The 23,968-nt window shown below is 40.8% G+C and overlaps 1 protein-coding gene across 1 annotated transcript in view; it reads right to left on the minus strand.

The window, feature by feature from the left end:
- BRE (brain and reproductive organ-expressed (TNFRSF1A modulator)) overlaps positions 1–23,968 on the minus strand; it is a 341,266-nt gene that overhangs the window by 148,438 nt on the left and 168,860 nt on the right. The window contains exon 7 of the mRNA XM_004686335.2: positions 17,075–17,184. Coding sequence (XP_004686392.1) covers positions 17,075–17,184 — 110 coding nt within the window. The remainder of the gene's footprint in view (positions 1–17,074; positions 17,185–23,968) is intronic.

Below are 23,968 nucleotides of genomic sequence, written 5' to 3' on the forward strand. Positions count from 1 at the left end.
AGCTCCTCACAGAAATCAGTTCCCTTCCCCTCCCCACCCCAGCTGTTATTGTTAAGATTTTAGACAAGTAATTTTAACTAGTTAACCTTCCCTATATAATGGAAGATAATATATGCTTCTGATGAAAAGACACTACATAAAACAAAATATGATTATTAACCATCAAGATGAATACCTGAAGGTATTAATTCAGTTTGTAAAATATACAAAGGTACCAATTCACTAATAAATGTACTGTGGCAAGACCTTGTCCTAAGTGCCAGTTTGCTAAAGAGGTATGCTAGGGCCCAAGAGTCAAGAGCACTGACTGCAGCAGGCAGAGGGGGAAGCTTAGCTCCCCACTGGAGATGTTTAGCATGAAGTAAAAATACTGCTAAGGGAAGCAGTAGCCGTAGGGGCACACAGTGTGCTGCAGTGGGACGGCACAGCAGCCGGCCCTGCGAGCCCCGCGCTGTCGCTGCCCCTGCCAGGAGAGGTGACAAGCTGGGCAGATCCTTTACGGTGTCTGAGTTCCAGAAAAAAGATGTGAGCTATCTAGTTTGCAACGACAGTAATGGAGAAAGCACTTCTAAAGTAGGAAGTGCTATATGAGCACTTATCTTACTGTGACTAAGCCAGCAGAGAAAGACAGGACACGAGAGGCTGAAATAAAGATGCCCTGAAGAGGATGGAAACCTTCACCCTGACGAGGATGAAACCAAGTGAAGAGTTCAAGAAAGTTACACTGAAGGGGTGAATTCACGTGCCCACCAGTGCTCAGCAGTCAACCATGACCGACCACACCAGGGAAGTAAGGTGGGAGTGGGCACCACTCACATTTTAGGCAGACTCATTTTAACTTCAAAAAGAATCAACAGAAACACAGCAATGATGTTATCGTTGCTTTTCTGGACAACTGTCTAATGGACTTGGTGTTCTCTCAACTCCTATCTTTACTGTGATGGGTGGCGTAGAACAGGGAAAAGCCTTCCTAGCCACACTTGGAAACATAAATCAGGTGGTAACAGATTTTGTGGGTGGATGGGCCAGGTCCAGTTAGAGCTAGCCAGCTTCCTCTGGCTGACACAGGGTCTACACAAACCGCTTAGAGATGCAGAACAGTTGGACACTGAAAAATACTCGATCTGTTCTGTGCTCACTCTGGTTCTCGTGGCTATGGGATGAGAAATGGGTTCCATAAGCAAGGAAAAAGTCACTTACTACCGTTCCACATCACAATCCAGAATAAAGTAATGGCTCAACTGGTGTCTGCCCTGTCCTTGTGCTTTAAAAGAAGATCTGGGCTCTCTCTGGTGGCGCAACGGGTTAAAGCACCACATTATGAAGCTCTCTGAAGCCACTGGAGCACGAGTTGGATCCCCGCCCCAAGGTGACCCACATGGCATGGCAGACTTCTCCTGCTCCCCCCAGCAGTGTACTTTGTCAATCTGCCTGCTCTGCTCCCCACTCTGTCTCTGGTGAATCCTCTCACCACCCCTGCACCTCTGGCCTGTAAACACCCAGTTCTGTAAACATAAATAAATAAATCTTTAAAAAAAAGAAAAGAATGTATGACTGGACTTTGGGGGGATTCTTGGTAGACGAACTTCTAGTGGGTGAAATGAGCTGCCCACTTGACTATCGAAGACCACAGCCTGTTCCTTGCCACACCTCAAGAAGCAAGCGGTACAGAGAAACAGAAAGAAAGAAGAAAAAGCAAAAACTGGACTCTCCCTTGAAAGGTAATGAGATACATGGCAGGCACTATGGCTTGATAGACTCCTTCAGTACATTCAGTTTCCTTGGTAACCTAACTATGTACTAAATGGTTTCTATGGCAAAATGTCCTAGAGTCCAAACAATCAACACAGGCATAAAACCTGAAATGTAACTTATTAGTGGGGGGTTGCCCACACTTGAAAGAATCAGTCAGCCTAAAAAACTGTCCAGTCACTTACAGTGGAACAATAGCAGAAGCCTCTGTGTACCCCAACACAGAGGGTCTGGGAGGGGGAGAGCCAACCCCCGGGGGTGCCAGCCCAAGCCAAACAACCATTGCTGAGTACAGTCCATCCGAAGGGTCAGATGGTGAAGACAAGTAATAGGCCAGACGACCACATAACAAAAGAATAAAGTACTTCTGGATTCCTAGAAATCTCATCTAAGAATAGGAGTTAGATTCTCAAATAACCTAACAAGATACTCAATTTCTAATTTGGAACTCAAAGGAAATGTATTCACTCTCTTTCTCACTTGAGGTGATAGTACCTACTTAGGAGGCACATATAAATGTATGTGGACATTTTAAGTGCGTTCCCTTACTGAGGAGAAAAATACTTAAAATAAATTGTTAAAATTAACAAGGAAACAACATCAATTTCTAAGAAAGGATAATGTTCTAAAAAGCAGGTGTGAAAAGACTCTACACCAGGGCTCAGGAAGGTAAACTTCCTGTGGGGTCTACTAGATCTTTGAGTTCAGAGTCCAAGGTGGGGCCTGTCGAAGCGCTCTATCCACTGTCGCTAATGGAGACGTCAGGCAGCTGCCTGTTAGGAGCTGGGGACCACGTACACAGCTGTGCAAAAGCCCAGTTCAGCCTATGACCTTGGAGCCATACAACAGTCCAAAGTGGCCCAATGATGGAATATTAGGTTATACTTTATTAGTCAGTAATATTTTCTCGTCTGTGAAGTGTCCATGTTTTTGCCCCATTTTCTATCAAATTCTTTGTCATTTTCTCATTAATTTTAAGGAATTTTTGCTCTGGATATGAACTCTGTGTCAGTTACTTCAGGCTTATGGTTTGTATATTTGAATGTTATAAGACTAAGAATGACCATTTGGATCTTTAATCAGGAGCACAAACGCTTAGACTCACTCTGAAAAAGATGAAAACATTACCCATAGGCTAACGTTCCTTCTTCTTCCCTCTGAACCACTAGTGCCAAACTGCCTGGATTCAAATGATGGTACATTACTTATGGGTCTCTGACCCAGGCAAGCTTCAGATCTTCTCTGAATTTCAGTTTCATCATCCATAAAATGGGGGCACTCAGAGTAACCACTCAGAGGGGTGTGGTGAGGCCTGAAAGAGCCAAAAGGTGCCACACATTTGAGTCATGTGACTGGCACACCTGCTCATGAAGCATTTAGCCATTAGTGGGGTCTAGTACATGCACCCCCCTACACACATATAAGCTCCCATGCATAAAGATATGCCACAGTTTTGCTGCTTATCTTTCCTCAATATAAAAATATATGATTCTGCTCATTTTCCTGATGTTCATTTTTTTCTTTAACAGACACCTTTCTATGGAGTACAACAGAAAGAAACCCACCTACTTCATCTTTATCATTTAATTCTATGCCATAGTGGTTTAAGTCACATCCCTATTGGTAAGTGCTTCATATTTGGACTCTTGACATTAAATCCTCTACTGACCAAAACCAAACAGGTCCAAGTTATTGGTACTTTTCAGAAAGAGCATGCAAGAAGTAAACTAGCAGTCTCCGATGAATAAACCTAACACTGGGGAGGCAACAAAGGCAAATCACCAGAAACAATATCTACAAAGAAGCATTTTGAAGGCTTTTCTTACCATATGGTCAGAAAAATCTAAAATTTTTAAGCAATAATATGTTCTATAATCTGCATTTTTCCCTAAGGAATTAGTATTACACTATACTTAATGAACCTTTAAAGGGGCTCCTTATTTTAAAATCATTTTCTTTCAACTTTAACGTGCAATTAAATTCTGTCAAGGTGGGTCCTCCCAGGTGGCGTAGTGGGTTAAAGCACAGCACTAAGAAGCTAGAGCCATGTCAGCATGAGTTCAATCCCCGCCCCGGAGATGAACACATGGCGCGAAAGACCTCTCCTGACCCACCCACTGCTCCCCTCAGCAGTGTACCTCGTCGATCTGCCTGTTCTGCTCCCCGCTCTGTCTCTGGTGAATCCTTTCACTGCCCCTGCACCACTGGCCTGTACCCCAGTTCTGTATGCATAAATAAATAAATCTTTTTAAAAAAATTCTGTCAAGGTCAGAGGAAATGAAAACATAGACTGTTACTGCCATTTTTTTGGTCACAAACTCCTTTTCTCAGAGAAACATGACAATAAAAATCTGCTCCAGGATGAAAACTTGGCATAAAACAACCCAATCTTAGATCATACTTTTTAAAGATCAGGGCGGGGTAGAGAAGGGAGGGATTAAAATATGGGAGGGGAAAGTTGGTTGTCAGTAAAATAAATTTTCTGATATACAATAACTTTGTCAAATAAATGGTTTGGCTTAGCGGAAATTTGGCAAGATAGCAGATTTTAGACTTTTTAAAGAACAACCTCTATTTGGTTGAAGCTGTCTGTAAAAGACAACCTCCACAGACAGGACATTCACCCCTTGTTATGGTCCTATTTGCAATATTACGTTAACTCACCATTTGTTTTGTTTTAAACTAAAGGCTTCTCCATTCATTAAAGTCATTAGTGCTGCTCCTGAAAGACAGCGTGTCTGAATTTTAACAAGTACAGAAAACTCCAATATAATTATTAGACCTATATTATGGGAATCAAAATCAGACATACAAGGATCAAATTACACGCTCTTGACTAAAACTTCACACAATAAAATCTGACAGCACTGGTGTTGTTACACCTTCCCTCCAATACAGTTAAGGGGTTGCACTTTATATGAATTTTACACGGTAAGAGCCTTAGTCATTACCTACTTACACCAAACCCTTATAATCAAGAACCATACCATTATTTTGTGTACTAAATAATTAGCCCTTGAAACTGTGTTGTGGACATAACAAACCATGTACTTTTTTTAGGGAGACAATTCGTAGAATGACTTTATTTTAAAACTCTACTGACATGTCTGCCATCCATATCCACAGACTATCCTGAAAACTAAGAGACATTAGACTAATGTAATTAGTGTAGACCACTTCTCAGACCACTGACTAGTGAGAGACACCGCTGGAAGAACAGTGGGACAGCTGAGTGTCGGGAGCACCAGGAAAAGGCGCTATGACCCTCATGAGCTGCACAAGACCAGGGCCCAACACAAGAGGGAAGCTCCAAATGTTGGTTCCAATGCCCTGGAGCCTTGCTCCTTCTAGAGTTCCCGTGTCCTCAGCGCGAATTAACTGTGGTGGGCAGACTGGAATGCGATGGTAGGATCCTTCCTGAGTCTGTCACTTCACCATAAGAGGGCAACAGGTCAAAACTGCCCCCTAACACAATGATTATGTGGGCTATCTTGAGAGCAAGAAAGAAGTTAAAACATACACCTACCTACTTAAGCAAGATCAACAAATATAAACCACAAAATTCTTGGGGAAAATGGTCATGCTTTATACATCCCTTCTAACAATGTATACCTACTTACATTATATTCATTATATTGTGTGTGAGAAATATCACAAATGGAGACATATATTTACATATGTATCCATGTGTACACATACATGTATATACTACATATATATTGACATACCTCATACATACATATATATACATGAAACTATTTTTAAAATAAACTACTGTGATTTATAAAATGTAAGTTCATTTTAGAATATTTAATTCATTGTTAATAGGAACTGCTTAAAAAATGTTACTTATAGCTGCACAAGTGTTTATGCTTATCTTTTACCCACAGTAAAATACACCTTTTGGAATGAACAGTCCCATGAGTTTTGACAAGTGTAAGAGTTGTATATCCACCACCACAGTCACCACAGAACAATCCCATCTCCCCCAAAATTTCTTTGTGCTGCCTTTGTTGTCAAGCTCTCCTTCTACCTTCATGTAGAAGATTTTGGCATTGACAATAGGTCCTCATACTTGAAAATCACGAGAGTAACTGCCTATAATGCTGATGACCACATTTTCATCATTTCATGCAACCTGTTTCTTGTATTAGTTTCCACTTCCAGAGTCTGACAAAAAAAAAAAAAGGATTAAATGGGGAGGACGAAAAAAGTCTAGGAGGAACAAAGCCTTGAATAAGCTCAGACTTCAAGACAGTATAAAGGGAAAAAATGCTAGGAGTTGATGGTTAATTAGCCAAAGGCAGTAAAAATATGCCTAAGAGATACAGGAGAAAGCTCTGGGTTGGATAAAGCTAATGCTAATGAACCAGCATTTCGAGAAAAGCCAATGGGCTGTGTTTTCAAGAGCGAGAATGATGGGACCAGATTTGTTTTAGAGAGTCCACCATGTGCCTGTGGCAGTGTAACAGCCAGATGGATAGAAGAAGGAAGAAAGATGTAGAAGACCACTGGGAAAGGATGCCACCATTCAGTTGAGAGATGACAGCAGCTCAGATGAGAATAGATGCGCACTAAAATCTTAAGTAAAGCAGAAGAAAGAGTTTCACAGTCACAGAGCAGAGTACCATCCAGAGCCATCCACAATCACAGTGGTCCTATACAAAACTGGAGTGGTGACAGCATGGCAGAAGAGTGTCTTAGACATGCCCAGCGATGGGGCCTAGAGTCCTCCTGCTACAAACCCCTGAAAACTGTTGGATATATATATATATAAAAAAAATTTAAGCAAGTATAGCTACACTTCTGATAACTTAAAAAGAATCCCCAGAAGTACCGACTGCTGTGGATTCCAGCAACTGTGGGACCAAGAGTCAGTGCTGAGTGAGGTGGGCACAGAAGCTCTCTGGGCAGGACAATGGGACATGCAGTTTTCTGAGGGAGCGTCCACAAGGGAATGGCATGGATTGAGCTCTGCTTCTGAAAGATTCGCCTGACAAAGGGAGATACACCAAGGTTTGAAACAGGCCTGGAGGAAAAGGTGAGGAGATGAACAGGAGAGAGAACCCCTGGTGGTTGTCAGATACTGGGAACAATGACAAGAGGAAGGCCAAGGTAGAGGCCTTGGTTTCATAGCTACTGTCACTAGAAGGCTGGAAAGTCATTAATAAAAACAAAGAACACAGAGGAACAGATTTTAAGGAAGGGAAGATTGACAGTGTTAGATGATAATTTACATGTTAGATATTAAATTCAAAGTGCTGGTGATTACCACAGCATGGGATAGTAAAGGCTGCATTCAACATGCCCAGCTGAAATCTAGAACAAGAATCCTTTAATGAAGTTTATGAAGTGGCTCAAGGGAAGGTGTGTTACTCTCAAAATTGTATCTGGACTTCAGTCTGTACATTTTTCTGGGGTAAAGTACCTGGTGCTCTTCAGATTTTCAGAGATATGTCACTTGCTATAACTTTAAACAAAAAGCACCAAAACTCTGGACACTGTGGCGTATGTAGTTTTGACAATATGTCAGTTTCTTCTGATTTCACCTTGGGGGGTATTTGCTGTACTTCCTCTACCTGTGCCTCCCAACCATTGCCAATCATTTTCAGGCTATTTTCTTTTCCATCTTCTAACTTTCCTCCCACCTATAATAGAGTCTACTGTTTTTGTTAACAGTATAGTATCTCAGACCTCGACTGAGAAACATTTTTTACTTGTGAATAAATATAAACGAACATTGACTGCATAAACCGGTAGTGCTCAGCCTTCAGAGTTTGTTGAGGTGGTTACAGTAAAAATCATTAACTTCTGTTCATTACATAAAAAACAACTCTGCATAAAACCCGTGGGCTGTTTAGCAGAAAGGTGTGAGGCCTCATTTTTTAAATGAAGACACGTCATATCTAATAGTTTTAAGCTACTCATTATGCTGTGAGAGAAGACTAATAAATTTCAAGAGAAATAAGGCACAGAACTCTCCAAGGACATAAAATGAATCTAAGACAAAGCTTTAAGGTCAAGCAAGTTTAGGAAACACGTGCCAGGCAAATGTGAGTTATCACAAACTTAAACACATCCTCTTTGGAAAGGTGTATTTTTGACTAAAAAGAAAGCTAGATAAAAACATTGACATATTACTAACTTAGGAGGCTGGAGAGGTGGGAGTTCTATAACAGAATGTTTCCAAAAATATGATGTTGGGGGGTTGATTGATTTTCTACCCCAACTAAATTCCATTCTGGTTCTTGTTTGTGATGTTCCACAGTGCAGGCTGAGCTCTTGATCTTTTGGGAGGCACAGGCAAGACAAAGGCCAAACCCCCTAATGAAAACTTGCTGAACTTACTTTTCAGAATTCCATTCTAAGTCACGAAGAACCCTTTTGGCCCTGCTCCCAGACTAGTAAAACGAACATCTCAAGTCCCTAGAGGCTAAGAAAGCTCAGTTCGTTCTACTAAAATCAAATACACATCTTCTCCTGACAGCTGGTTGCCTCAGCATACTCAGGACTGTATATTTATCAAAGGGGGGAAAAAACCCTCCAGGAGCACAATATTTATTAAGGGATTATCTCAGCGACTTAAGTAAACACGAATAAGGCTAAATTAAACCATGTTTACTATGATGTTCTATTACTTAAATCCTGACACGAAATCACCCCTAGAGATTTGGGTCTTACTTTTTGAGACAACTGATAGAGGATTTAAAAAAAAAATCACAAATTACCTCTTCTTTCAAATCTACCTGTGTTTAGTTATAGAATTCTTCTTCTAGTCATTCTAGAGACATCTTTGAGAATCTAAAATGAAAATTTTCTATCCTTTTAAGATGCTGAATTCATTAGCAGAAATTAAAAAGCAATCCCATTTAAAATCATACACACACAAATGACAAACTGTGGAGTACGCTTAATGAAGGCAAAACTAAAACACTAAGAAAGGAAATAGAAGACACAAAAGAGTGGAAAGATCCTATGCTCATGGGTTGGGAAAATAAACATTGTTTAAGTGGCCACATCACCTAAAACAAGTTATAGGCTCACCACAATACCTAGTGACTTTAAGAAAATAGAACAATTATAAAAGATGTGTAGAACTACAAAAGACCTCACATAACCTAAGCAATACTGAGTGAAAGCAAGAAAAATGGATATATCACACTCACTGACTCGAAACTGTACTATACACAACAACAGTAATCAGAATAGCAAGGTATTAGAACAAAAACAGAAACACGGACCAATGGAATAGAGTAGAAAGCCTAGAAATAAGTCCACACAAGTAAGTACAGTTAATCTTTGACAAAGAGCCATGAACACACAATGAAGAAAGGAAAACCTCGCTAATAAGTGGCATGGGTCACATGCAAAAAAAGAGAAAAGAAACTAAATCTATACCTAACTCCATACACAGAAATTAATTCATAATGGATTAAAGACTTGAATATAAGACCTGAAACTATAAAGCACTTAAAAGAAAGCGCAGGTGATACACTTCTGGACATCAACCACAGAGCTGTATTGGGATTGCAAACCCAATGGCAAGGAAACAGAAATAAACAAGTGGACCTCATCAAACTAAAAGGCTTTTGTACCTTTAAAGAAACAATCACGAAAACAAAAAGGCAGCCTGAAACAAAAAGGAAGTTGTCTGTCCAAGTCCAATCCATGTCTGACACAGGGTTAATCTCCACCAATATATAAAGTGCTCAAACAACAAAAAATGAAACACCCAATTAAAAAAATCGCAGCCCGGCCCTCCCTGGTGGCGCAGCGGGTTAAAGCACAACACTGAGAATCTAAAGCCGCTTCCGCATGAGTTCGATTCCAGCCTGCCCCGGAGGAGATCCACATGGGGAGGCAGACCTCTCCTGACCCGCCCGCTGCTCCCCTCAGCAGTGGACTTCCTCGATCTGCCTGTTCTGCTCCCCACTCTGTCTCTGGTGAAGCCTCTCGCCGCCCCTGAGCCTCTGGCCTGTACCCCAGTTCTGTATGCACAAATAAATAAATCTTGAAAAAAAAAATCGCAGCCCAAAGAAACATTCAGATGGCCTAAGACATATGAAAAAGCACTCAATATCACTTATGAAAAGGGAAATGTATAGCAAAACCCTAGTGAGGTATCACGCAGGCCCTGTGAGATAGCCTGTGAGAATAGAAACAGCAAATGTAAAAAAATGTGAAGAAAAAGAACACTCACCCACTGCTGGTGGGAATATAATTTGGTGCAGTCTTTATTCATACAGAGATACTATTTCAAAAATAAAAATTTAGGCCCTCCCAGGTGGTACAGCAGGTTAAAGCACAACACTGCAAGCTCACTGGAGTTGCTTCAGTGCGAGTTCGATCCCCAGCCCCGGAGGTGATCCATATGGCGTGGCAGACCTCTCCTGCCCCACCTGTTGCTCCACTCAGTAGTGTACTTCGTCAATCTGCCGGTTCTGCTCCCTACTCTGACTCTGGTGAATCCTCTCACCGCCCCTGCACATCTGACCTGTACCCTAGTTCAGCATGCATAAATGAATCTTTAAAAAATAAAATAAAATAAAAATGTAGGGGCCTCCATGGTGGTGCAACATCTTAAGCACAGCACTATGAAGCTCTCCACAATCACTGCAGCACAAGTCTGATCCCCGACCAGGGAGCGGACCCACAGGGTGCAGCAGTCTTCTCCTGTCCTGCCTGTTGTTCCCCTCAGCAGTGTATTTCAATCTGCCCTTTCTGCCCCCCACTCTGTCTCTGGTGAATCCTCTCACCACCCCCACCACACCTGGCCTAAACTCCAGTTCTTGTATGCATAAATAAATAAAATAAACCTTTTTTAAAAAAAAATGTAAATACCATATGATCCAGCAATACAGTCACTGCTAGGCATTTACCAAAAGAATATGGAAAATTCTAACATGAAAAAGATTTATGCACTCCACTGTTTAGCAGCAGCACCCACAACTGCTAAGACACAGAACCAACCTAAGTGCCCAAAAACAGATGACCAGGTCAAGGAACTGGGGAATATATATACTCAATAGAATACTACTCAGCTATTAAAAAAGATGAACTAGAACCCCCAGACAAAGTGGATGGATTTTGAGGTGATTATTCAAAGTGAAATAAGGAGATGGAATATAAAAACCAAAGAGCACATACTGGCAAAACAGCAAAAATTAACTCTTAAATTCTGTAAAAAATATACTAGTTACCAAAAGGAACAAGGGGGCTGGGGGGTGGGGGGATAGGGAACTGGGGCAAGAGTTCTGGTGAGTGAAGGTGAATGACGCATGTGCACAAATGATGGCGCAAAATGTGTCCCCAAAGCTATCTAGACAGGTAAATGGATGTGAAAGTAATAAAAAAAGATCCTGAATTCAGTATTAAATTAAAGTCACAATATATTGAATTTGTTCATTGGTTTAAACCAACAACTTTCATCAGATTTATGTGAATATCCACACCATTCATTACACTAGTAGTATTTTAATTTTCAGCTTCCCCACCCTTTCCCTAAGCCGATAGGCGGCTTCAGTTTATCCCTGCTTTTATGGATGACAGGGTCCTAAGTGTTCCAAGAGACCATGTGTGTGATCAGGGTAAAAGCAGGGAAAGGCTGACTAAAAAGGCCTATCAGCAGAGGAGAGAAAGCCAAGTTTACCGCCTCCAAGATACAGCTGATAATCCATTCCTGTGAACTAAAGCTCCAGATCTCCAAGACATGACCAGGAGGAGTAACAGTGCACATCAGCTGCTCGCCAGCAGGACAACAAGAGGGGCACCTATGGAGGCAGTGCCTTTCCAGGCACAGGCACCCACAGGTTCAGTGCTTCCTGACCTGCCAGGGAGTTCTAGCTCAGGCAGGAGCTGCGGGCAGGACCAGGTCGGCAGGAGATGGGCTGCAGCTCATCTGCTCTCAAATGACAGGCGCAGAGGCTATCCTTCCGAAGTCCACGGTCCAGGGAAACCAGAGGGTAACAGAGGCACAAACACAGGAGGGGTCAGTGCAGCCTTGCTGGGCAGGTGGGGTAGGCAGGAAAAGTTCCACAGAGGAGGTAGTGTTTGAGAGGCTCTAAGAGAATAGACAGAACTCTGATCGACCCTGCGGAAGAGGGAGATAAACAATGATCTAGCCTAAGAGTAGCCCAAACAAAGGAATGAAAATGAAAAAAAATTTTTTCAAGGTGTTTTCACAGGAAATCACAACAACCCAATTTGACTGAAAAACATAACACATTCAGAATCTAGTTCAGGGCTGGGACTACAACAGAGAGCGCTTTGAAAGCCAGATACTCAGTTCATCTGCTATAGGGAAGATAATGGTGAGCAAGGAAAGGGCCCCACGCCACTGGATCCCACTTCAGGAAGACGGTGACAGCTCTGTACCGGGTAGACTAAACAGAAGAAAAGTTCAAAGGCCATCAGGAAACACGGCCACTGGGGCTGAGTTAGGAAATGATAACAGGAATGACAAAAATGAGACACCGTAGAGAGAGGACCTCTAGGAGAAAAGCCCTGGCAGGCCAATGCCTTCGCGATGCAGCGCCTGGGCACCGGACAAATGGTTAAACAGAAGCAGGGCAGAAGAAGACGCGTTAGCTGCCTGGGGGATGATGAGTTTGGGTTCAGATACTCTGAATTCGCGATGTCAACTAGTACACAGACAAGTCTATAATGTACTAAGAAACCAGAGCCATGAGGCTGGAAAAATGCTGGGATTAGAAATGGGGGTTGAGGGTTATCCACAAAGTGTGGCCACAAACGAGGTCTGGGGGTGGAACATAATAGAGTAACATTTAATGCAATGACAAAGGAAGTAAAGGTAGTGAAGGACACTAAGAAGAATCTAAGAATTCTGGGAAAGAGAAGGATGCTTTATGAATAAAGGATGCTACCATAAGGATCAGGTGAAAAGCAGTTTGAATAGTTGAAAGTATCAAACACATACATTTTAAACTAATGTTATAGTGTTAATGTTAATGTCCAGGGAAGTTACAGAACACCGGAAGAGCCAGGTTTCCCCAAACCTCCCAAAGTGCCCACTCTACCAGGTCAACCAGAAATACGATGCCCTCTTCCCTTGAACTCCTAGGTATTTCTACAAGCCACAAAGCACTAACTAAGCAGCGACCATGTGTCAAACACTCAGTAGGCACTTTAATATATACTTCCCTTTAGAGTAGATGGGACCAAAACTTATGATTTATCTCCCTTTGCAGAAGGTAGAAAGGTTAAGTTAAGCTAAGGCTGCTGCAGGCAAGTGGAGGAACCACAGGCTTCTGACAACTGGGCTCATTGTGCCTTTTCTGCAAAACCCAAGTTGGAGCTTGCCATATTTATTCTTATCTCCCTTGCAATACAAGCAAATTTAGAGCACAACCATATCTCACTTATCTTGATTTCCTCTGAAGCACTTACAGAAGCAAAGGGCCTCCTACTCAGTCAATTCTCACTGTGTTTTGTTGCCTGGAAAAAGGAATGCGAGCATGTTTGCCGGCACACAGCCCTCACTAGTGGTGAGCGTTTGTGGGCTGGTAAGCCTTGAGGACTTCTTTTCAAGGCGGACTTAACAACAAAAAGTTCTAAAAACAAATTTTGTACTTGTGAAAGATGCCACCTGGTGCGCCTCAGGGGCTGAAGTCCTCTCTTCATACACCAGTGGGATTAGCACAGCAAGTGACAGAACTGATCTGCTTCAAACCACGCCCACAGACTTGGAGCCAGAGAAGGGCCCACACCTTTCAGGGAAGAGAAGTGCAACCTCTGCTGCCTGAGTAACCTCTGGTGTCACTGCTGGAAATGCCAGCAGTCCGGGAGGGAGGGAAGGCTGAGCACATTTAGTGCCAGCTCTGATGATGTAACCTTCTAACTCACAGCTTTTCTGCCAGGAAAAAAAAAGGCAACCAGTTTAGACTCTATGTTCCCCCCACCCCACCCTGCTCACATACAACCAAAATCTATTCCTTATAACTGACCGTGAGCTTATTTTTTCTCTTTCCCATTAATTTTTTTATTTTAAATTAACATTTAAAATTCAATTCAACAGACTGGGTTAGCTTCCTTAGAAAACTAATGTATAGAGCTTGAAACATGCCTGTTTCATAAATGTCCCTTGTGCAAGAACATGAACTTCTCAGGAGCCCTTCTTTTGTAAGCCATGTACATTCACAGTGGGAGTCCCGGGAACAGCACACATCAAAACACCAAGAGGATGTGCAGTCAAGTGTCCCCACACCGCCAGCAACACCAGACGGCTACTGCAGTATATTGGTGCCTCATTCTACGGGTGACGACAAGAATGCAAAGCAGCCATTTTCTGTCTGAGACTGGTTAATGGGGCATACTATCCTTGCCCACATCATGGAGAAGCTGGGCAAGAGATAACAGACAGATTCACATGAGGCACCTCGCCAAGATATCATGACATCGTTCCATGTCCATGGAGCACCAAGTGAAGATGAGAGCCTTTTCCAGTCATCTTTACCTGTGTGAATAATAAGGCCACTGTCAAGTGAATAATAAGGCCACTGTCAAGTGCACTGCATTAGGGCTTGGGAGGACCCAGAAAGGCCACTACAGGAGCCAAGAGAACAAGCGGCAAGAGTCTGGCAATGGTTTGAGCAAGTGAACATGGGATGCTTCCCCTATGACTCCTGAGAGACTCCTCAAGTCTGAGTCCGGAATCAGTGTCTGGATAGCTATGAGTTGGCTAGAGTGTGTAAAATGCAGAAAACAAAGGAGAGCTTACCCCAACACCAAAGATGGCAGCAATGCCTTTTCACTCGACGCTTAAAAGTCTATCTTATGGACATTTGTTTACTGAAATGACATTACTTCTTTTCTAAGCTCTGAATGCTACAAAAGTTAGCCTAAGTTATTAATACTTTGGCAAACAGGTAAGCCCTTAGAAAAATCAGACAACAATTTAGCCACTTTTCATATTAACCTTTTACTAAAACCTCATTTTAAAAAGTTCCATTAAAGGATGCAAAGACTTCTAGTAATTCTTTTGGTATTACAAATGAAGGTGTACCAAGTAAACCTGTGTCAACCAGAAAAATGTAAAGACCTCTAATTTACTGACCTAAAATACAGCTAATCAGACTACTATTTGCTTTGAGTAGCAGTTGTGCAAGGCATTAAAGGGACAAAAAAGGTGTGTCTCTTGCCCTTGAATAGTTGATAATTTAGTAAAGAAAAAAATACACACCGCTAACTAAATCTATGGTGGGCAGATGATAAGGGACATAAACTCTGTGTTGTAGGCATTCAGAGGAAGGCTACACTAGTTGTATGTGCTCAAGGAAAACTGTTAGTAGAGACGCATTTGAATAAGGCCTTAGAAAATGTATGTTTTAACGGGATGCGGGCATGGGAGAAGGGCGTTTGGTGTGGTGGTGACAGCTTTAGTAAAGGCCCAGGGGCAAAAAGGCATTGGTGAATTCAGAAAACATCAAGTCATGGGGTCTGGTTGAAGGACAGGATACAGAAGGGGAAAGAAAAGGAAACTTATCTGGAAACGCAGTCCATTCTCAACGTAAAAACTGGGAGGAAATGCAGGAAGCAGGATTTTAGAAATAGAAAATACCTTAAAATATATGATTCCCTAATCATTTTTCTCCTATCTTAGATCTTCAAAGTGAGAAATACTTTATTAGCAAGTGTATTTACAAACTAGGTACAGAAACTTTAAAGTAATGCAGGTACTAGAAAAAATGTTTTACTGAACTGGAAAATTTTTGACTGCAGTTTAACTAATATAATTCTATTACTCACACTTTTGATTGTCTCATTAATAATTCTTTTCTCAACACTAAAATACCTTCTTAATGTAGCTCATTATGTGTGTACTGAGTGGCTACTTTAGAACCAGTATCTGCCAATTATTTATCCAGTCTCTGCCTTTCTGCCCAAACTTGTCCTGCTAACCTCTCACTCACTCACTCACCTCACTCTCTCACTCACTCATTCTTCTCCCAACTATCAATAACATTAAAAGCTACTACTTACTCTAGTACCAGGCGTTAATATTAATGCTTCACAAACAGTATTTAATATTATCCTCAAACAACACAGAGAAATTGGCATTACTATTCTATGGATGAAGAAACAAGTTCAAAGATTTGTTAAGTATGTTGTTAACTGTAAGTGGCAGGACCCGGGCTCAAACCAGATATGCTTAATTCCAGATTCCTTGTCTGCTGCTACTTCATTGTAATGCCTCCATCACCTTTTAACCTCTGACAGACAAGGGTGAGCACTTTTAATTAGAAAATTAAAACCTTCATTGAGTTCCTGTTACTGTAAAATCCTGTTGTAGGTGCAGTCAAAGATACACAAGTAAGTGAGGGAGTAGCTGTAGATTATCAATGCTAATAATATTCCACATTTGAATATCATAAATCACTGAGTAAGATGATGTATTCCTGAATTTGCCTAATATTCATGAACTAGAGCAACTAAAGTCGGGGTGGGGGTGACTCAGTATCTGAGGTTGGCTAGTGCCCGCCTTTCACAGACAGGTATCAATCAACTGACTGAATGACCTACAGGGAATTTTTAAAATATATTTCAGAGTTTGCAAAAACTCTCTGTTGACAAGACGTCTATCCTGTCATAAGTTCTTAACCAAATCAGCTTATGATGCTTTTCAATGAACCTCTGCTTCCTCTGAAGCAGAATAAGCAAAAGCACACTAAGCCAACAACACGCACGCTATGGTGCCAGTTCTGGCAAAACTGATTACCAGAAAGTAAAAGGACTTACTCATTTGGTTAAAACACAAATGTGAATTCAAATTACTTAAACCATGCATTAGTTCTGTAAAATTACATAGCACTATTTAGCCAAAGGGAACCAATTCTAATACATCTTTTTAAGCTACCTACCTGCTTTGCATATTACCTCTATCAACTTCTAAATATGTTTTACCTAATATTTTTAGGACTCTAGCTACATTTTTACAAATATTAACTAGTTATAAGTCATGGGACTGGGGCAGATGTTGCTCAACAGTCCTCTTGGGCTCAGGTCCCGGGGAACACTTGGAGGGTGTCATAATTGCAAACTCAGTCTGCTTACTCATCTTTCTCTACAAAGCACAGTATTCACATCACCAACTGCACAACTAAGACTCATCCAAAGACTGTCGTGACAAATGCTAACTGCATTTACTCTGCAATTTAAACTCCTAATACAATTCATTTTTTAGAAAACAAAGTCAGTAGAGAAAAGTCACTTTGAGAACACAAGGGCTGCAAAAGAAATGGTGAGACACGCTGCGTTAACAAGGGGAAGCCCCGGGCTACCTAAAATGAATGGCAATGATACTCACTGCTCAATTCGGGGTGACAAGTACAACTTGGGGTACACCTGAGTGGCTTCAGTGTCCTCAAAACTGACAGAAAGGAGGGCCACATCTTCTCCAGGGTCTTCATTTACATCCTTAAATAGGAAGTGTAAAAAACAATGTCATCAGTATCTGCTCTTGTAACATCTTTTTGGTGACAAGCTCATAGTTTACTGGCATTGAGGCAAGGAGATGCGTTTGCCTAGATTCCAAGTTAGCAGTTCTGCACTTCCTTAGTATACCCCTAGCCCTTCCCCCCTCAGAATGATGGCTTAAAACTTTCCAATCAAATAGCAAAAATATCACACAAGCACATGCCCGGGGAGTTACACACACGGCATCTTTAGCAAAATGATAGATAATTCATTTGTGCGCCACAGATCTACATACCTTTAAAAGATTAGTTATTAAAATATTGTAAGTCAAAACCTTGTTGATGCAAATATGTATCTAGAAACATTGAGAGGTTAACCAAACACACCACAATAAGCTAAACTGATGATAAAGCTAAGTACAACTTTACTGTAATTTATAAATCAAAGCCAAGAATAGCAGCAACAAATTCAATCAACCCAAGCCAACATTGATGGGACACCGATAAGTGTCCTGAGCCAAAACTGTGGATCTTACAACTGTGGATATGCTTTACAATTATTGAAAAGCACCAAGTATTTGCCAGACTTCTGTATAAAAACAAAAATAGAATCAACTATAGTAGCATGCTGAGTTATTTGGTGAATACCAAATTTTAGTGACCTTTAATAATTTTGTTGTTGTTGATAGCAGCTCTAAATCGTGTTTTTTTTTTTTTTTAAATTTAATAGAATTGCACATCATTCACCAACAGGGGCAGTAGAGCTGATGTGGGCTGGATCCCTTGTTGATTTTCAGGGGAAACCAGCAGCCACTCCAGGAGGGCCCTGACCTAGACTGTGCCTGTGAACACTGAAGGAGCCTCAGGTACAATGTCCTTCTGGTTGAAACCAACCTCACCCATTCTTTTCCCATCTCCTGAGAATCTGCTTATCACACCTGTGCTACTCAGCTGTGGCATCTTCAGTCTCTGCTGTGCCTTCTTTTGTGACTATGGGATGCACAAGTGTGCATACAAAGGAATTGTATACACAGGCACAGCTTAAAAAACAATAATTTGAAAGAAAGAAAAGAATCAAGCCAGTCTTTACACAGCCCCCTAGATTCCCTCTGGTCTCCTTCTTGACGATCCCCGCCCACTACTCCTTCGCCCCCTAAACTACCATGGATCCCCCTGCATCAAGTTGTGCCTCGGTGGAAACACTAACACAGTTCCCTGTCCTTATCTTACTTGATCCTCCTTTCCATTCTTCGTTTAACTTCTTGTTTGTTTGTGTTTTATATAACAAAAATATGCTCATTTATAGTAAGTCACACCATATACAAGTTTATACAGGAAAAGCTCTTCTACCCTCACTTTTCAAGGTAACCAACATTAACACTGTGTGTAACCTCAAACAGCTTTTTCTATGCTCATAGAGACAGGCACACACTTGCATATAAATAGCTTTTTAACCTTCTGTTTTGTCTTCCCTAATGGAATCAGTATTATACAAATCACTCTACCAATTGCCTTATAAAACAGCCACATAGTATTCCTTAGCATGGATTTATTTTGTATTAAGCCTTTCCCACAGCACTGCAGTCAGGCAGTTTGTCATTCTTAGCCACTTGATAGTGCTACAATAAATATCCTTACATGTGTATCCTTCCCCAGCGAAACTTAATTTTTTAGTGGACACCCAAAACCGAGCTTGTTGGGTCAAAAGTCATGAATATGTTACATTTTAATAGAGCTTAAGAGATCATTTTTTTGTTGCAATTCTTACTTGGACCCATGAATTTTCATCAGCATTAGAGAGCTTGTCTTTCCTCTTCAAGGAAAACAAACGACAGTGCCTATCACTCTTTTTAATGTTGTGTTGACAACCAGACAGAAAATGACATCTCAATTTCATTTAAGTGAATGAAACTGAGTGACTTTTCACTTGTTTACTGGTTATCTACATTTCTTCTGCAAATGTTCTGATCATATTCTTCTCCCATTTTGCTTTAAGGTTCATGGCCTATTTTTTATTGCTATTAGATTTATTAATACTTGTCTACCACATGTTATAAGTATTTTCTCTCAGTCTACCTTTTGAGTTTTTACTTTGTTTTGGGAGCTTTTCTGACATCATAGAAAACTTTGATTTCTTAAAAAGAATTAAGTCTGGTCAATAATTAGGTATTATTTCCCTAGTTTTTCATCTAACATTGTTATAATTTTATTTTTACAACTAGATTCATAAAACTTCTAGAATACATTGTTAGGTGGTATAATATAGGTGGTTTGTAAGAGAAACATCTTAGTATAGTCTCTGGAACACAGACCCACTAACAAACTCAGTGACAAATTAATATTAATTCCTAACTTTTACTCTTTATTGTAGTGATTTTCAGGAAACTACAAGAGTTGCTGTCACCAGTGATGTCTGGAAATTGAGTACTGACCGATTCCTTACCCTTCCCACGCTTAATATACTAAGTTTCCTAGAACCAATGGTTTTGATTGAGAGTTTGATCACTTCTTGATGTTTTATAGATGATATTCAACCATAAATATATCTTTCTGTAAAATGAGGATATAAAATTTTTAAAATGTGTACTTATAGTCTCAACAAACAGAAACTATGTAATTATATACCATGACTCTAAAACTCATGCAATATCTAAACTTAAGATTGAAGTTGAGTTTGAAAAAAAAAAAAACAATCACCCTCAGGGGAACAAATTCATTTCATGATCATAAGTATCCTCTTTAGTCCTCTTTAGAGTTAAATTGGTTATCTTAAGGAAGACAATAGTAAAAGAATATTGACCTTCTGATACTGTGCCCCAGTGACTGAGTTTTCCTGCTAAGGGTCAAGGCTCTGAATACAAATCAGAAGACCCTATAAAAACATATAGAAAAAAACTAGGGTCACTGAAAATATTTGAATTAACAGCTGCATGGAAGATGCCCATGGATAATTCATAATTGCTTCCCTTTCCTACCTTTTAATTTCTCATTTTACTACTATTTGGGCAAAGAACAGAAATACTTAGAGACAGTCCTCCAAACAAATGGAATGACCCTGGTTTATATAATCAACATTTATCATCTGGCATTCTGCAGAGAACACGAACATTAGTCTCAATATGAAAATAGTTTTTCCAGGAGATCCTTTTACGTACTACTTTAATAAGATTGATTCTGTTTGGTGTGGCACATGAGTTTCTCTGAATTGATATTTGATGCCTAATGGATAGCTAGGTTTGACTTTTTATGCTTAAATAAGCCCAAAGAGTTCCAAAAATACAAATCCACACAGCAACTCTAACAGGCTTGTACATGTGTTCCTTCCCATCTGGGAAATTATAAAAGAAGCTCTTGTACCATGGTTCTTAGAAGCTAACATTACAGATGATTGTTGTGACCACTAATAGCAGCATTTGGAAAACAGGATGGTTACAGATAGTAGAGGACATTTAAAAAAGTACAAGTATACATTTTCAGGGTTTCTATCTGTACCACTTGAAACTGCAGCAGGCTAAAATGGAGGGAAAGAAGCCCAAACTGCTGAAACTAGAAAATAATATTGCCCCCACCTTTACAAAAGCGCGTCAGACACTGACACACACTGCGAGGCGCTCCTGCCCAGGACACTGACCGAGGTTACAATGGACTTGAGGCCGCGCTTCCCTCTAGTGGAAACGGGCCCCTGTGGCTCACAGTGACTTCGTGCAGTCGCCTGCGGGTGGGCCCTCTGCTTCTTTCTGCATGACCAGCACAGCAAACGTGCTGGGAGGAAAAGGTGAATGAATGCAGAGCAACGACGGTAACGAGTAAATGAGGCAGTTGCAGAGAACATGCCCTCAGCAAAGGGAGTTTGAGAGAAGTGTGTTCAGTCAAGTAAGTCCAAATGATAAAAACAAAGACTGCAATACTGCTCATGTTCTGGGCAGATGATGTGCTGAAGTGAATGCTTACACAAACGTACAGGGAACACCATGAGGGCTCTGAGGTGAGGGGGAGAGCACAGGGAAAGGGGCAAGGGAGAGGGGAGGGAGGCTGGCAGGGGACAAAGGAGACAGCTAGAACATAAGGTCAGGTAAAAGGCAGAGAAGAGAGTATGTTTTCAGTTAGGAAGATTCTCAATATTTATCTCAAATCTATGCCTACTTAAGATTTTACTCAAGAAAACTCAAATCTAAACCACATATCTATTAATAAGAGTTAGCACTCTGCTTAGGTCATAATGGTTTATTTATATAACTGTGCTCAATTGGGGCTCTTAGCAAATATCAAAAGGATACAGAAAAAAAACAACAATTAGCCTTGGAAGTGAAAGTAAACACAAGCACAATTTATCATTATGTTGTTCCCCTTTGATATGCTAATTATTCAGAATGAAAATAGCAGCCATTAAACAAGTCCCTATATGTTGAGTGTCAATACAGGTATAAAACTACCAATTAACTAATTGTTGACAGATTTTTTTTGCTGAGCAATAAATATTACCAACCACAGGTCATGCAGAACAACTGTAAAGGCCATTGTAGTTCTCAAATCAAAAGGTCTTACAACAAAGACCCATTACTAATAAAGCCAGTTTGTGGATATAAGGACTATAAAGAAGCTATTATATAGCATATCAAAAATCAAGTAAGGACCATTTGGTGTTACATTTAAAATGCTACCAAAGTAGGCCCAGAGTTAATCATAATTCTTAAGGTGAGTACCTTCATTGTATAAAAACTATCCACTTTTAAAGAACTATAATTAAAAGTCTCTAAAATTTTAAAATATAACAAGGCCTGTACATTAGAGGTCTCAGTTTTTCAATGTAGTCACCACCAAATTATATAAATATAGATTTCCAAAGTCAACTTTTCTCATGTAGGTGAATACCATTGACACTGCATTTAACAAAGTAAAATACATAGTGAGTTACAAATGTCATAAAGAAAAATTAAAGGGGACAGGAGTGGGGAGAGAATGGAAGTCTAAGGCGGGTGGTCAGAGAGTCCTCTCATTGCTCAAGACAGGAGACTTAGGAGTACAAGTTCTCCTGCCTCACTGTTGAGCATCAACATAAGCTGCCCCAATCAAAAACTGACTTTGGGTGCAAATGGCATTAAGCCACAACAATGAATATACTAGGAACAAAATTAAATCTCCGCAAAAGGAATCCTGGAGAACAAGTTAAAGAAGCACATGAGAGAATCTTGGGCTCATTGTTAAGGTGGCTCTGTCCAATTATGACACTGGCCACTTTGGAAATCAGGTCATTTCCTCTTCATCTAAATGCAGGAAGCACAGGAGAGCCAGGGAAAACAGTATTGTTAGAAAGCAAAGCGAATCCAAGAGTAAGGAAATTGAGCCAAACAGACGGGGAAGAGCAGTAAACGGGGCTCCTGCCGGTCTTCTGCCTGTCGGTGAGGCCCACCGTTCGGAGCCTCCTGCTCCCCATGCAGCAGAGGACCGCAGCACCGGGATGGGGGTTCTGAAGGCCTAGTTACACCTGTCTCCACCACACAGGCTCAGCATCATTTGCTAGATTGAAGTCCCTGGAAAGGCAGCTCTTCCGAGTGTCTGCTGATGTGGTTGTACCAACTGGAAATGGTAGAAAAAGACTCGCCTTGCCTCGTCCAGGCAAATGGGCACTGCCCATTGGCTGGGCTAGACCCTGGTATCACATGTATACCACCATCCCCGTTACCAGAAGTTTCTTCCTCTCCTTTTCTTAATTGCTTTAGTTTTAATTTCTTTAACTCTTATAAATGCCCTTGTTCCATTAAGGTCTCTCTAAACTGCAAATGTGATCCGTCTGTCCTCAGTAGTTTCCAATGTGTGCCTTGAAACACTCTGCAATGCTGCGTGCTGTTTAAACAGCATCTATTTCATATTACAAAGTGTGAATTCTCTGAGACCAGGATGGGGCTCTGCTACTTCTAGCACACTAACAGTGTTTATTCAACTGCCACTTTGTTCAGTGCTCTCTAGCCTAAGTACTAACATAACTCGTCTGGAGATGAAGAAACTGATGCAGAGAGTGAATGATGAAGACTGGTTTTGAATCTATGCATGTTGACTCAGAACCTGGATTCTTAACCTTGATAACCCTAGCACCCTCTTGGCACAGAACGGAAACTCAGTGTCCAGGCTGAAAGAAAAATATTGAAAACCCACTTGCAGAAAAGGTAAGAGATTTACTAGTACTTTCACTTGTGCTCCATTTAGTACCTAAATCCTGTTTGCTCCAAGACCATGATGAACTTAAGGAACCATTTTTTATTCCCTTCTTACTCAGAACATATTACCCTGCCTGTACCTGACAGTCAATATTCAAGACAAATTGGAAAGCACATGCTTTATGTGTCCCACTGTTTACTTTGAAAAGCTATGAAGCAAGAAATCAAAACTCTCAAGAGTAAAAGGACTAAGGGTTATAAAGTCACTATGCCAAATCAAATGCATCTGACATTTTTACACAGATTGAGTAAAGGAAGGAAAGTGGTTTTTCACACTGCTTAGAGCAGTGCTGTTCCCAGCCACATCAACCTCCTTCAATAATGTCATGTTAGATATACTCAGTGAAAAGACGCAGAGCTGATTGTCAGGTCAGAAAAGGGTAAGTGTGATGTCCCTGAAATGGCCAGTTCTTAGAGGCCGAGTACAAGACACCAGGAGAAAGCAAGTGTCACCTGCCATGTTTTCCAGTGACATCGTGAGTTCATTACTACAGGATGTGATGATTAAGTGTGGGAGCCAGGGTTACTGAATTTACATCTTCTTATTTTCGAAAAGGCTATTTCACTGCT

The sequence above is a fragment of the Condylura cristata genome, unplaced genomic scaffold (genome assembly GCF_000260355.1).
Source record: "Condylura cristata isolate star-nosed mole 26May11 unplaced genomic scaffold, ConCri1.0 scaffold00020, whole genome shotgun sequence".
Lineage (NCBI taxonomy): Eukaryota > Metazoa > Chordata > Mammalia > Eulipotyphla > Talpidae > Condylura > Condylura cristata.